Source organism: Antennarius striatus, chromosome 20 (assembly GCF_040054535.1).
Source record: "Antennarius striatus isolate MH-2024 chromosome 20, ASM4005453v1, whole genome shotgun sequence".
In the NCBI taxonomy this organism is placed as follows: domain Eukaryota; kingdom Metazoa; phylum Chordata; class Actinopteri; order Lophiiformes; family Antennariidae; genus Antennarius; species Antennarius striatus.
The window spans coordinates 9795580-9811795 of NC_090795.1; the positions used below are offsets into that span (position 1 = coordinate 9795580).

General features: G+C 40.8%; 1 protein-coding gene across 5 annotated transcripts in view; it reads right to left on the minus strand.

The window, feature by feature from the left end:
- Window positions 1-2503: 2503 nt before the first annotated feature.
- Window positions 2504-16216, minus strand: part of relch (RAB11 binding and LisH domain, coiled-coil and HEAT repeat containing) — a 28091-nt gene continuing 14378 nt past the window's right edge. For 2 of the 5 annotated variants that reach the window (XM_068303955.1, XM_068303953.1), the window contains 19 exons: window positions 15872-15984; window positions 15690-15780; window positions 15031-15102; window positions 14808-14948; window positions 14525-14689; window positions 14260-14407; window positions 13931-14087; window positions 13712-13835; window positions 13200-13248; window positions 12773-12852; window positions 12479-12585; window positions 11699-11798; window positions 9426-9508; window positions 7885-7948; window positions 7641-7779; window positions 7395-7511; window positions 5898-5986; window positions 5376-5446; window positions 2504-3966 (listed from right to left, as the gene is read on the minus strand). In XM_068303955.1, coding sequence (XP_068160056.1) covers window positions 3846-3966; window positions 5376-5446; window positions 5898-5986; window positions 7395-7511; window positions 7641-7779; window positions 7885-7948; window positions 9426-9508; window positions 11699-11798; window positions 12479-12585; window positions 12773-12852; window positions 13200-13248; window positions 13712-13835; window positions 13931-14087; window positions 14260-14407; window positions 14525-14689; window positions 14808-14948; window positions 15031-15102; window positions 15690-15780; window positions 15872-15984 — 2031 coding nt within the window. In that variant the 3' untranslated portion in view covers window positions 2504-3845. Of the gene's footprint in view, window positions 3967-5375; window positions 5447-5897; window positions 5987-7394; window positions 7512-7640; window positions 7780-7884; window positions 7949-9425; window positions 9509-10179; window positions 10263-11698; window positions 11799-12478; window positions 12586-12772; window positions 12853-13199; window positions 13249-13711; window positions 13836-13930; window positions 14088-14259; window positions 14408-14524; window positions 14690-14807; window positions 14949-15030; window positions 15103-15689; window positions 15781-15871; window positions 15985-16216 lie in introns of those variants that run through there. The other 3 variants (XM_068303952.1, XM_068303954.1, XR_011033936.1) reach the window with 3 other exon arrangements.

The following is a 16216-nucleotide window of genomic DNA, read 5'->3' on the forward strand; positions in this document are numbered from 1 at the left end:
CTGGACGGCACGGCTTGTAAAAATTGAGTGACTGAGGAAGTGTGGGAGGGAGGGAACTCCACGTTGTCATGTGTGAAGAAAAAAAAAAAAAGTGAAGTTCACCTCCCTCTCTTCTTCCCTCTCTGGACGACAGTGCACGAGAAGTGACGTGAGGGCTACACTCTGGGATAACCGCCATAATATCATGTTTGCGTGACAAAATGCGTTTTGACGTCAAACGGCAGAAACAAATTTATTTTGACAGTTGCCGTTTGCATCGTCAAACAAGTTGAGTCATGACCTCATGCTGGAGAAGGCTGGAGTCAGGATCCCACACGCTAGAGGCAAACTACTTTCATAGATCTGTCTGTCGTGGAGATGAGTGGGCAATCCCAGAATAGTTATTGGAGTGTGGGTCAGGAATGGTCATTACAATCCGCACAAGTTATTTCATAAGTGCAGTTGCTGTCTCCTGGAAACATCCCCTCTATTATCCGAAGGCTGGTAGAAAGAAATACCACTGGGTACACTTCCCGCTAAATTTGCATGGCCGGCTTTAACCCACCCCACCCCAGCTTGGAAATTCATCAAGGGGAAGGGAAGAGAAGGGAGTATGTTTCTCTTCAAGGTGGCAGTTAGCCTATGCAAATATTAAATTGCATGTTTGGACCCTGAATGGATAAAACAGTGATCGGATTGACATGGGAAAGAAGAGGAAAACAGGGGGGGGGGATAGAAGTGCAAAAAAAATTATTTTTTTTTTCATTCCTGAGAGCAAGTTGTGAATACAGACGAAAAGAGAAAAGTAATGAAATAATGTGCAGCCCTCCTTGTTGAACTTATAGTAGTAATTAGAGAAAGAAAAAGGGAAAAGAATCCTGCATAATCATAAAGGTTGACTACAATTTTAAAAAAAAAACAAGAAACTTCTAGCCCAGGGGTAGACATACTGTTAAAAATATTTAACCTTTAACTCATAAGTGTTTTGTAGAAGAGAAAGAGGAAAAATAATGACAGTTTTGAGTTGAGCCAGTGGAGGTAGTGGGCCATGTCGTCCCTCTCTTCTTGTAAAAACATGCTGAGAGAATTTGCTTTGTGGTTTGGCCTCTGCATTTCACACAGTAGCAATTATGACCCAGATCAGACCATTTGACCAATCAGAAACCTAGCTCAACTGTCAGCACACTCCAATCATTCACACTAAAGTCAACCCTAAACAACATAGCCCCACTTAAAACATATATAACAAGGAAGCTCGTTTTGAAGTTTAAAAAAAAAATACAACAGATGTACTGCAGGCCGACACCATGCTGGTTTACAAGCATCTTATTTCAAGTGGCCCGGGTCATAGCACAGGCTGTGCAGCTCTGCTAGGGAATGGCTTGTATTGATTAGTATCCCCCAGAACGAGTCAGAGTTCATGAAGTCAGCCAACTCCAGACTGCTCATAGAACCTGCTTATAAAAGCACACAGCTGCTTGGTGAATGGTTTCCATTAATGCAAAAAGAAAGCCACCCCAGCTTGCATCAGTGCCATGGTTTTAAAGAGTTTGTGTTGAAATCATCAAAAAGTAAGCTGGGCTAAAAAAAAAAAAACGTGCACATGGCAGTGACATACTCACAGATCAGAGTGGAATAAATATATTAAGCTTTAACCACTGTGTTCTGGTGGTTTTAGGGTTGAATCGGCTTCGCTTTTGCTCGCATTGGGCAACAGATGTGATCTCCAAGTCATCCCCACCGCCGGTGTCATTCGCCATTTGATACTCAGGGTTTTAGGAACACATGCAAGCAGGATAAAGTCCAGGTGTACATGCAGGTTTGCATATTTGCAATATGAACTCACATGCTGAAAAGAAATCAGAATATTTGGCCGCATAAAGAACAGACCACTCGCTAATAAGGCAAATCATATATCAGGCTTCTGAACTTAATGTGCAGGGAGATACTACACGTGCCCAAACAGGATATAACACAAACAGTATATTCACATACCCATCACTTCAGAGAAGATTAACTGAAATGATACCAACTATCATTTCAAGTAACTCTACTTTAGTCTAAACTAACCCTTCACCAAATATATTGTTATTTAAGTCAAGGGGGATTGTAGTTTGTTCCCAAAAATATAAAGATAAATCTGTGTCAAAAGATTTACCGGTAAGTCCTCCCACAACTTTAGTAATAAAAACACTAAATACAGCCATGCCCCTTATGTCTACCTCTTCCCTGTACCAATTATTTGTCCACCTGGTGTGTTATCAGTGATGAAGGTTGAATATTAGCCTAAATATGCAAATTCACTCATGTAATGTTCAACCACTGAGTGCAGTTCTTCCAACCAACTTCATCTATTTCCATTTAAAATGCACAACTGTGTTTAATTCTAATCCAGGTCAATCAAAACCGTACAAAACCAGGTAGACATAAGTAAAAAAAACAAACATGCATGGATCAGTAGAAGATACATACTGTAATATGACAACAGATCTTAGTTACTTCTGTATTTTCTGAGTTGTTAGGAATGCCCCTTAAAGTGGACTTTGGTTTGCCGTCCTGGGCGGGTAAATCACTTCAAAGGGTGGGATGTGTGGAGCTGGGACACCAGGAACGTGTCCTTGTCTATGAAATGACTGTTTTACAGCCTTCTACACCTGTCGACAATTAACAGCAATGAGCCATAAGCCACACTTTCCAACGCCTGTAGAAATACATCTAAAAACACATCTTATCTCCATCTTTTATTACACCATGACACCACTTTCAAATATACATAATGGATACCATCCTCTTCAGTTCAGTGTATGATACAGGTATTTACTGTTTGTCAGAGCATATTGAAAAAGAACAACAAAACAGGCTCAAATACCCACTTTAGAAAAAAAAGTACAGTTACCAGAGACACCGCAACAGACATACAAGATGCAACAGACATAAGGGAATAATTATGACCAGTGTTCTTTGCAACAACATATCTCCAAAAATGAATCAACAAAAACAAAATCCATTAACTCTGAATGAAAACAAACATAACAAGGAAAGTGAAGTGCAAATATTCTTTGGACTTTGGAATAAAGTATGTGTGTAGTTCATTAAGACATAAATAAGTTATAAAATAGAAGCTATCAAACAAAAACCGCAGACAGACTTGAGAGAGATGAAGGCAAGTTGTTTCTTTTCCGAAGCTTCAAGTAGATGATACTTCTGAGCCATACGAGTTTTTCTTAACAGGCAGGAATACAGAAAAAATGCGAGTTAGAGCATCTTCTGCATAACTCTTTCATCCAAAATAGAATTTAAAATTTTAATCAAAAATCAGATAGGCCACGCTCAGAGCGTTCTTTTCATAAAGATGTGTGATGGTCTTCTGACACAAGAAGTACGACACTTGAGTTAAATTCTGTGACACTGTCGTGTCCAAACAGGCCCAAGAAACAAGTCCGTTGTTATCACTTGGAGGGGAAGAATCCCAATACTGTTCAGTTTCTCCCTCTTCTCTATCCCCTCTTTATGAAATGATGATGTTGACAAGGCGGTTTAATGGAAACAGATTCCTTCCATTCATTCTACTTTTGTTATGACTAAGGAGACGAAAAATGAGAAGAGGGGGAAAAATCTCAGCTGTCCCTGCAAAAAAACACAGTTCTGTTCACCTTAAAAAGTGAACTGACTTACTGTAACAGAGATTTGAAAGCAGGACAACTTTCAGCAGAATTACAATTTCTTGAAATTTAATCAACAAAAGATTCGGTTTTCTTCTTCTTCTTCAAGCTGAACCAAGGTTTCCAGTAAAATGAAATGTTCCCAGTGACCGCAGTGGGACCCATCAGTTAGCTGCTGTGATTGATCAGCGATTAGTGTTGCGATCACTTCTTTCTCTGGAAGACGTTGGCCAGCATGGCGCCAGAGGTCGTTAGCTGACCCATCTTGCTCAGGAACTTGGTCTTGGCATCCTCACCCACCAAACTGGAAGCGATCGACATGGAACTATAGGCACAAAGGATAGAACATTTATTTGGACCAGGCTGAAGCTGCAACTTTTAGCTCAGATTTATTTACACAGACTGAAATATACACAAATGCACACTATCTACCATCATGCCTTTACTACAGAGGAAGTACTGTTTGCCAGCAGAGCCCCTCCTGGTTTTTACTGTCCAACGGCTGCTTAAGTTCCTCTTTTGACTGAGCCAGGAGCCATGCTGATACTTTTGAGCAGTTACAAGCAATTTAGGAGAATTGCTCAACAGAAGGACAAACATCATATCTCAACAGTAATGTTGCACTAAGTCAGCAGCTGACATGGAGCACAAACCACATTTATTGATGCGTCAAAATGTGCCCTCCAAAGTCCCTTGCGATCTGTTTCAGTTCACAGCTCTGTGTATTATAGGAAATCCACAGGTCTCAGTATCGTATCGCACACCTTTCTGGTTTAAACCCAAACAGTCATCAAATGGTACCTCCATTCTTAAGAAAACATATCTATTTGCCCTCAGCCTACATGTGTTATTTGATGTGAGGTGTGATTGACTCACTACTGCTGTAGCCCAAATAGACTGTGGGGTAATGTTGTGTTTGATGGATTAGGCAGTCGGTCATGCCAAGATGTGGTCAAATGTTCAAAAGTCTGGCTCTGCTACTTGCCTGTGGTGTGGCATGGAAATTTCAACATCAATGAAAGAATCAATGCTGCATAGCTACCAATAATTACATGGATGTTATGAGATGCCACTTCAAAAAGTTGTTCCGTTAGATTGCTCAATCAGCTGTGACAGCCAAACAGCATCACAGTGGCCAGATTATTTCATACCAGAAGGTAAATCACGGGGAAAACTCTAAACTCTTCTAAAAAAATACATGCTGTGAAGGTAAAGACATTAATTATAGAAGGAAATCTGGAAGAAAGACAAGACAGACCAAAATTAAAGAGGAACAAAATACTCTTGGAACAATCACTGAGAATTTATCCTCAGTTTTTAAGCGAGGATTTTGGTGGGGCAATACCAACAAATACTGCATGGTAGAAGAGCAGAGGCAGAGATACACACTTCTGACATCCATATAAACACACTCCTCTTTTAAGTAAGTGCCAAAGTCATGCTAAAAAGGTGAAAGCAACTTTTTGCCACACTATGGCAAGTGTCCCAGCACTCTGAGAGTGAACAAAACCACTCCTCTCCTCTTTCCTTCTTTGAAGGTTTCCACATAAAGAGTGTGGGTATCACAATCCCACTGCCATTGCTGTTGAGTGACCTCTCTCATCAGAGGGCTACAGCTTCCTCTCCTCTTCATACTTTGAAGCAATAATATGTTGCAGTCCCAACATGTAATGCACCAACAAATATTTTGCTAATTGATTTAGGACGAAATGAAGATACGAATGAAACTCTCACCCCTGTGCATCTGCCATTCCTCTGTTTTCCACCTTGATCTCACATTCCTTGATCATAGAACTCAGAATAACCTGTGGGGAATTTGAGAAAGACATATCAAGCTGATAGAAAAAACGTATTTGGTGTACAATAAAAAAACAAACAAATCCTAAAACATACATAATGACTGGAAAATAACTGTTGTTCCCTTTCAGGTAAGCTTTACAGACTGACTGAATGTCTGGAGACAAAAACAGTCAGTTGATCTTTAGTCACCGTGGGAAAAATCTCTCATAAAGTGGATTGCGTGCAATTCTGACACACAAATAAAATCAGAGAAAGAAGCAAAGAGACAGACAGTCTGTCTTTATCAATCGTGATGCACTGGGAGCAAAACAGAAAGAAAGTCTGGCCTATCAGCGCAGGAGTAGACCAAAGGGATTCCATATGCACATGTGGGTCTGAGTCATTCTCTGGATATGTGAATGAAATCTCCCTCCATACTTCATGTCAATGTATGTCTGCCTTCGTGTCTTTCTATACCTCGTGCTCGGGGGAGAGGTGCTCCATGTCAGTGCGGAGACACCTGAGACCAGGCAGGAAGTGGTTGACCATCACCTCCTCAGAAATGACTGCACAGTAAGTTAAGGACTAGAAGGCACATCTGAAAACACACGGCAGTTCATCTAAACGATCACCATGAATGAGTATTATTATCTACACAGCAGGAACCACTATAACTCTATATCAGGGTCACAGGAAATCTGGCATTGAAACCAATTTTAACTGAACACAGCTGATACACAGTTTTCCTTAGGGGCACAATCATTTCCAAAATACTTCAAAACTTAAACATCCCCTTATGTTTTAATGTCAGTGTGAAGCTGCCTTTGTCTACATTTATAGACAAAAAAATAACAGCTGGCCGTGAAAACAGCTTTTTAGTATTACGAATTGGTTTTAGTTTAATTTTAGCATCCGGTAATTACCAGATAGGTGGAGTTTACTTCAAGATTGACCTAAATGTAAAAAGTAAAACCAAAAGCGTGACGAGAAACTTTTTTTTTTTTTTTCCAAATCAATTTGCTATTACATTGAACCAAAGTAGGTTGACAGAAACTAAACCTTCATCACAGCAGTACTTTTGCTCTGCCACCTGTCACAGACAGTTGAGCTACACGGTATACTGAGGGAGGGGAAAAAAAAGTATTTTTGGAGATGGGAATGTACAATTTCAGAGGTTGTCACACTGATTACAAGAGAAAGAATTGCAGTGGGAGGTAAAGCCTCTGAGGTTAGGGCTATACCTCCTGGACACTGCTGCACTGTGAAATCACAGCCTGACAAAAATCCACAGGAATGAACCTCAGACCAGCCGCACTGTGTGTGTGTGTGTGTGTGTGTGTGTGTGTGTTACATCTGGGTGGAGCAGGGTGAACAGGACACAGAAGGGGGAAAAAACAACGTGAGAAAGAAGGAATAGTATGAAGTGAAATAATCAGAGAGAACAACAGAATAGAGGTAACGCAAATGTGAGCCCTATCCTGGGAACTGTTACTGGGGATTAAAAATGATGTTCAATGCTTTCCTTCTCTCTCACACATTCTCCTTTTTTCATCCTTTCCTTTGCTTAACCAACCCTGTAATTACCTCTAGCCCCAAAATAGAGGCAGCTTATTTTCCCCTTTCTCCTTCAGCCAAATGATGGGCAAACTGTACCAACATACACACTAACCAATCCTGATATGCTCCACAGCCATGCAGGAGCAGCAGACAGGAGCACCTCAAGCCAGTGTAGCTTGCATCCATTCAGTCATTTTAACTGCGTCCTATGTGTCTGTAACAAGAGATGACGCTGAAAACGAGCCGCCTTTGAGGCAGATTTCTTGTAAATCCTTTGGCAAAACGAAGAGTGGAGTATGCGTGAAATGACTTCTTGGAAAAGCAGACAGATTTTTCCCTTAAGAGTCACATTATTATCTCACTCTTACATAGAATGTGTTGGGAACTCAAGTAAAATCTCGCTCTATAGAAGGATACAGCAGCAGGAGAGGGCGCTGTAGGCTTCAAACAGCTGGGTGGCAATATCAATCCTCTTGATCTCTACCGCCTGGCAGTTGTTAGCCTGCGCCAGCTTGTGAAGGTGGGGTAACACGACTAGGAGTTGACAAAATTATACAGGTAAACGTTTAATGCACAGGAAAGGAATCAACGACAGAGTGGACATGATCAATAACTTTATTTTCTTAAATGTAATCTATGTGTATATTTCTGCCCTTTACATACATTCATCTCTGAAGCGCGGCTCCGCATTGGGTCCCACTCGTCCAAATGTCCTAATGATCTCCATGTGCAAAGAATGCTGGTCTTGGTACTGCGGGTCTTCCAAGAATGAAGCTAGCTGCATTTTCACACGCTCCAACAGCTACAGACATGTACACAGACAACATACATTACCATTAAATAAATAATTTCCCAAACCACTACTTAAATGTGTGCACACTGTGCATGTGAGCAGTTAGTTTTCTACCTCTTTTTGAGTGACAGTCTCCATGATGGTACCAAAGGCAGGGATAGTTGATATCCTCACTGAGCTAAAAGCAGCAGGAGAGCAAGACAAAGGCTTCACCAGTCACAGTCACAGTATCACTCTTCTAAGTGTTTCTCCATAAAGCAAGAATTAGAATGAATCAACATGATTAGCAAGTAGTGATTCGATTTTTAGATGTAATCTGACTAAATTTGCCCAAGGTTATGTTATTAGTGTTTACTGCCAACTGATTAAAATATGGATTGAACTGATGTGTTTATTATGATCTGTAATAATTCATTCTAAACCACAAACAAGCAGGGCTTCCTTTTTTCTGCTCTGGAATTATTCCAAATACAGAAATACATAGATTAAATGCCAGCGGCCACAGGGATGAGTCAGGTGGTTGCTTTGTCACTAGAGGTTACACAATATAAGCAACCTATAAAGGGAACTTAACGGCATAGCAGTGACTGACTGCTAGACTTTAGGTTTTACTTTAGACACCATATAACCATTTTATAGCTGACCGGGCATCAGTAACCATCATGAACTGATAACCAATGATTTATTTTTATTTAAAGGTCTTTATTCCATTGTAGTACACTCACCTTGTCCTGTTTGACCAGAATATCAATCCTGCCAGGATAACATGTTCGCTTCTACTTTAAAAGTTAAAAAATAATTGATATACAGTAGTTTTAAATGGTCGAATGTGTCATTAAAATAAAATAAAATAAAAATTCACAAAGCATTTAGAGAAATATTAAATAATAATTTAAGATTAAAGCAAATCAATTATGATGAATGAATGAAATGCAGTAATCCCTCGCACATTTCTGCATCAACACGCGTGGCTTCACCCCATCATGGATTTTTACTAAGCAGTCACCTGATACTGTACGCGCATTCTATTGGCTGACGGCATCCGGAAGTGCGCTGCGTTCTGTGAGTCCCAGAACATAGTGCACTTCCGCGAGACACAAAAGTGCTTTAAACAGGCGATGAAAGTGTGGGAAAAGGTAATACAGATAGAAGGTTGTTTAATATAAGTACGGGGAGGGTTCATAAACGATTAAATTACTGTAGATAATAACATAAATAGTTTGGCACTATATTGCAGAATTTCATTTTTGCAGGTGGTTCCTGGAACGCGTTAACCACGAGTAACGAGGGATCACTGTACTGTTGAGTTGAATCATTCCACTGTCAGTAGCAGCATGAATGACATAAAGGTACAATCTATAAATCTGAATCTATAAGTTTAGGACAAGTACGTACCAATTAGTACGGCATGTCAATACAGAGAGAGATGAAATGAAACGGGCTGCATTCCAACAGTGTTATAGTGTAACTTCATTCATCTTGACAAATAATTGTTTCGCTCACAGAAGATCTCCAGTAAAAGGGTTGACTGTGGCTCTAGATCAGTAGACAGTCACAGCACCCGTAGGAGCTCAAAGGACTGATTGACACTGTAAGGATGCAGCCCACACAATGACAGTGATTTCAGAGAGGGTTTCTTGTGTCGATTGACTCACAATTCAGGCCCACTGCACAGAGTTATAAGGGCCGGAGCCGCCCGGCGATCTACTAACGCCTCACTCATGCCTCGGAGTACCAACTGCAAACCCACCACACATCAGGATGAGAGAGAAGGAGAGGCGGGGTTGGGAGGAGACAGAGACAGGACGAGAGCCGTATAAAAAAGAAAAGAGGCAAAGATAGAAGAGAGGTGGAAAGATACGGAAGAGAGGGGAAAATAAAGATAAAAGTAGAGTGAAAGGAAAATAAACTGAAAGACGGTGAAGACAACCGACCGCTAGATGATGGATCGGTCGGGGGAGGAGCCCAGCGTAAATTTAGAGGGGTGGGGGAGGAAGAGGAGTAGTGGACGGTTCACAGATGAGCATACTGGAATGGTGCTTTGATGCATGCGGGTGCACATACAAATATGGATTTGGTTATTGTTGCAGACAGATGAGGTGGCGGCAGCTGGCGTGGGTTAGTGATGCAGACTGATGACACAGACGTCCAGAGTGTTAGTGTTACGCTGATGAACTACCTCATGGCCCCGTCTAAACCTACACCTCCACACATCTACACCAGGAGAATGCAGAACTTATTCCATATCAAATTAAATCTCTGTTCGTTAAGGAAGATACAATCTGAGAAGTTGTTTTGTGCTGGATTAGCTCCTGGCAGGTACAGACTTGTTTCAGTGTGATAGATCTCAGGCGGCGGAGAGAAGGGGGGAGAGACGCGTTGCGGGTTTATTGTTGTTTTTCCACTTACATTTCAGGGTCGGAGGACAGTGTGATGAGAGCCGGCACCACTCTCTGAGCTACCAGCGTCTCATTCACCCCCTTCACCAGCAGCTGATCGGATTGGACAGAGCCAGCCGTGATGTCACAAAGGTGGGCGGGGCATTGGAGAAGAGCGAGCAACACCGCCAATAGATAGAGAGGAAAGAAAAACAAAGAAGCAAAACAGAAAAGGGTAGGGAAAGAAAAAACAAACACAAAAAATAGGAAGAAAGTGATATACACTGACAAGAACTTTAGCTGCAAGGCATGGAACGGCACTGCAGGTATCAGGCAAGTATGTGTAAGCACACAATCACACACACACAAACAAAGGTACACACATGCACACGCACATATGCACAAGAAATGGCAAAGCCAACATAGCTAAACAGTACAAATACTTTTACAGTATGGTGAGCGTAAAGCTGTGGGGTTTTTCCACAGAATCCAGGTCAGATTATTATTCCATTCATTTCACTTAATCAAATTGTTGACAGTAAATTGATCTGATCTGGCATCTGTGGCAGTTTTGATAATGGTGGACAACTATTATGGTGAAAGTGGGGTGTGTGGAGAAAGGGCAGGTGCTTCACATAATGGCAAAAAAAAGGGGGTCTGTGAATATCGCCTAGGGCTCCTCCTCCCCCATGTTTAGATCAATATACACTGGCCTAGTTTCATTGCTATACCTAGATCATCATCTCAACATTTGAACTTCCAGTGTGCACAGATCTCTATGGACAGGGTGGAGCCATTTAAGGAATGTAGCTTTAAAATGGAAATGATCAGCAGAAAATTAGGACACAAAAAGGTAAACTACCTTTAAAAATAATAAAAGAATTGTATTAATAGGTGACTGAATTACTGAAAAGCTATAATAAATACTCATACTTTTTTTTTTGACTGAATCTTTCTTTCCAAAATCACTGGGAAACCACAAGCCTTGAACTATTATAAGCTTTCAGGTTGCTGACTTCAGCTTCTCTCTGACATACAACAGATATTTATGCAGTCAGATTTGTGACCAGTGCACGCTGAAAGGGCTGATGTTGGCTCTAGGAGGGCGTCATCACACACTAGGAACCAGGGCGCTGATAACCTACAGCGGCCTTTACTCACACTTATAGACAGAGTAGCTAAAATGCATGTAAAACAGCAGCAATAGCAAGCAGAGCTAGCACAAGTACAGCAAACACGTAAACACAATTGTATGTAACTGCACAGGATATTTTCTGCTCAGTAATTTAACTGAAAATGTAATATCTAGTACAAAAACATTCTTCAGCAGGATAATAGTTATTTACAATAGGAAATTATTATGGATTATTTCTTTATAATAAATTGTGAATCCATGTTATACTAGTATGTACTTTGTGCTAAATAGTCATAGTTTCTTCTTCATATTTCATCAACAATGACATCTTTGTTGTGGTACTTATAAATCATAATCTGATCAATACTCATGTGGCATTAACAAAATACTCTGTGTTTGTGTTTGTGTTGTGTACCTCAAACATCCGTGCAGCAGTGCACCGGACCAGTGCAGAGGTATGGACCACCCCATACCACAGTACAGTTAGTAGCAACTCATGATAAACAGGGTTGGCACTGAAGAGACAGCAGAACAGAAATACATAAATACCAACAGCTGCCTTCAAACTGTGAGATGCAACAAAAGCACTGCAGTTCAATTAGACTGTAGAGAGATAATGTGAGTGGAAATCGTTTTCATTGAAATCCACAGCAGAGTAAATACACTTGAGTACATGAATGTGTGGCATTATATTTGCCAGCAACGCTCCAAAAAGTCAACATAATATTTTGGAGGCACAATAATGATCATCAACTTAAATCATTGCCAACATAATTTCTAATCAATGGGCCTGTAGGTGTGTGAGTGTTCAGACTTTAATTAGCACACAGAGCAAGATTCAAACTCCTGCATGTATGAATAGCAAAGGTAAGAAGCAAAGTGAAAAAGAAAAAATCAAAAATGTAACAGTCCTAGCTTAGTTTTCTATCACCGCAATTGTGTGGTTGACATTTTATTATTTAGATAGTGTGTGTTTGATCGATAGGGATTCATTATTACATTTTGTGCATACTGCAGAAAACAAGACCCATTCTACTATATATACTGTATATAATGTACAGAGTCAGGTGTTTATTATCTGAGTCCTGTTTAGATAGCAGGCAATGGATTTTACACTCTAACACAGACAGGAAATGATACAAAATGAAGGAATAATTGTGAGACAGAGAGAGAGAGAGACAGAAATATGACTCACCCCAATTCTACAAAGGAGGCTTTAAGGCTGTCGAGAGGTGCATGTGATAAAGACAGGGTTGTCATGACATCCTCTAGGAAACCCACCAACAACTTGCGATCCTCCTCCTGTGACGTAAACAAAATTTTGAAAATCGGTTGAATTTTTACATCTGTTACAATTTCTTAAAATCCATATTTTACATTTAACATCCACATTTTGGGTGTTTTATTAAGAAGTTCTGTTGTCACCAAACATTATGTAAGAGCCCACATCAGGTGTTTCCCAGTCACTGACATTGTGCTATCCCTCTACCTGGTTATAACAAGTCAGCACTCCGGTGGCATAGATGGGGACTGTGGCTTTTGTGAGAATATCATTTCCTTCTGAATCATCTGAAAAAAGGAGTCAAATTTAAAAGGAGTCAAGCTAAAATATAGGTGAAAAATGTAATTGCTGGAATGAATATTTCAAAATTATATTGCGCTCTGCATTTTGTAATCTGTGTTGATGACATTGTCTCTACATCATAGGACACATTATATAATTATGGTTTTATATGGGACAAATGCAATTTCAAAATATTTCATCAATGGCCAAAGTAGCGAAAAAAAATCTTTTTGCAATCAGCTGATAGCAAACCCTTTTTCTTTTCTAACAACTGAAATATATTTGGAAAAAGAAAAGTATGAACACTCATATCTACACATAGCAACAGCATCTGTATGTGAACGCCACCTACCAACATTCTCTTCAGATAGTCGAAGGATCTCCTGGAACTGTGGTTTAACCTGGAAATGTCATAAAGATAATCAAAATGTCATCACTTCCTTTTTAAATATCACTGGCAATTCAAAGCTACAGAGTCCACTGTCTGCTCTTAGATGCTCCTCTTGAGAATAAAAACGCTACGGCCACTATTCCCTAAATGATTAGCAAACACATTCTTTGGGTTCTTATTAATAAGCATTTTGTAACGATGCTTTCTGTTGCATTGCTGTGTGCTGTATACATTATACATTATAGTACATACAAAAAATAAATACATGCCACAAGTCAAGAAAACTACACAACATAAAGTATCCTAAAAAAAAAAAGACTAAAAAACCAAGTCCAGTTTGAAAAGAGCCTCAATCTTGATCATAGCTTTTTTTCAGTAACTTAATCCATCTTTACAGCCATTTCAATTGTCTAATGTCCAAAGATGATATGCATACACTGGAATGTTTGATTTGACAGGTCACATGGTTTTACCTTAGTGCTGGTAAAAATCTTGCCGAAGGTGCGACAGAACCTCCAGAAGAAGCGAGAGAACTCGTGTACGCAAGTCGACGACATAACATTGATACGACCCACAATCTCTATGAGCTGGGGGAGGCTGGAGGTAAAATGAAATGAGTGCAGGTGTGATAGTTAATGCAGACTTGTGATACCACAACAAAGCTGGTACGTCTTTACGCGTGTGGTTCTCACAATTGATTGACCACCCATAGCAAACTGTCCCAGCCGGTGGTTCCCTCGTGCTCTAGCTGGTTGTCGTACAGCAGCAGCAGTGCACTCAGCATCTCTCTGCTGCCGATGATGGTTGACACATCCTGGAGGGGAGAAGCTGGTCTAGGGAATCGAGTAACTGCAAGAGATATAAGCAAAGGCAGGTTACTGATTTAAACAGGACAAGTAAAAAAATGTGACACCATTGTGTGTGTGTGTATGTGTGTGTGTGTGTGTGTGTGTGTGTGTGTGTGTGTGTGTGTGTGTGTGTGTGTGTGTGTGTGTGTGTGTGTGTGTGTGTGTTGTCCTACCCTCTATTGCAGGTGTGTCTCCACGGAGTTTTACTCTGCTGGTGAAGGGTGCATTCTGGAGCACCATGGCAAACAGAGGAGGGATGAGAGACTGTAGTGCTGAGAGGAACACATGCAGCTTGTGTTCATCCAAACCATGTTCTCCTTGCTGTGAACGGAGGAAGGATGTGTTGGCTTTGAATACTTATGTCAATTCAGGTACATTTTATAAAGCAGGTGTTCCAAAATTTTAAGATCAGCAATGATGCTGTATGCTATTTCTTACCATAAGTAACTTTTCTATACGTGCCAACAGAGAGGGAATGAGTGCAGTGTGCAGGGTGCCCAGCTCGGTGGTCCAAGCAGCAAAGGCAGGAATGAAGACCTGGTGGACTGCACTGACGACCCGCTCTGATGGGTCCCCGAGCGACAGCAGCATCAGCTCAAACCCCTGGAAGACATACAAAAAGATTGAGAAACGATGATCACAAAGATTTACAGGAATGGTAATATTAACGTAACACATAGCAGAACAGTTCAATAACACTTCCCCCCCATGCCCCACATACCTGGGAGTACTTATCAGTGTCATCTATGTAACCCATGATAATACCCAGACTTTTGACCACAGCTTCTCTGACCATGTCAGCCTTATCCTCAGCAAGCATCTGCTGCAGCATAGACAACACCAAGGAACTGCGGATCTCTTTCTGCAGAGACAGAAAACTTTGATTTTATGGCTTTACAATCATGTCATAGTAATTCTACATGCAATATTATACACATTCTTACAGGCAGGTACGGTGCTAAGGCTCCACAGGACTCAGCCACCAACAATCTCCTCTCTGGGTATTTGTGGTTAATCTACGGATGAGAAGAACAACAATTTGGGGAAAAGGTGCTGGAAGAAAAGAAGCAACAGATGTTGCATGGGAGAGAGAAGTAGACTGGATGGCAGCCACCGCAGAATGGAAACAACTCCAGTATCATCAACACGCTGACCCTGTGGAAACTGCCATCAGTCTTCCTCGTCAGATTCTCAGCCTCCTAGCCGCTGGCAGCTGTTGTTACCAAGAATTTTGTTGCTCTGATACCACATTTATGTCAGGGACACCATAGACGTGAAGATAATTCTGAATCAGATACATATAACAGCAAGACACAACTGAACTCTTTTTTCACTTCACACAATAACAGTATATTTGCGCATTACATCTTGAAGCGTTTCATATGGAAAATACATTTTTTTGTTTGCCATTCTCAAATCTATGTATGCAAGAAGCCCTGATCATCAGAACAAAGAAATAAGATATCATGAAAAATAAACTCAGAGGCACAAATGATGTTTTTGTTCTATTGGAGCAGAAGTAGGTGAAGCCTTTTTTGTGTGTGATATCATTTAGAATTAGTGATAGCATAACAAAAGGCCACCTGCTGTGTATGTACTGTACCTGTTCCCAGCATTGAGGTAGTAGCTCAGCCTCAACACGCGTGGGACCCACATGCCTCGCAAATGCAACACACCCCGTCAAGATCATTTGTCTTAAGAAACAGACGGACGTGAATGAGAAAACACTGCTGGAAAAAGTCTGCTTGCTGAATTTGTTCAGGCTTTACATGAGCACATACGGACCTCTGCTCATCATCTGGTCTCTTAATTAAATTAAACAGGATGTGGAGGAGCTGGTCTCTCTCTTTCGGCTCTGGGTGAAGGCAGGCGGTACACAAGATGAGCGGGATCAACTCCTGCAAGAGAAATGAGGAGACAAATAGAGAGACAGCAGTGGAATCAATTTTAATCATTTTTTCAAAACAAAGTACAACTTAAACACACAGGGAAAGGATGGTTGGTAGCAGTCAAGCAGACCAGGAGGTCTATGGAGGTGGGACAAAATGGGAGCAGAAAGATGATTACTGAAAACAGGAGAAAATGGGAAAGTCACTGGGGGAAAGAAAATGAAAAAGTCCCCGCTGAAAC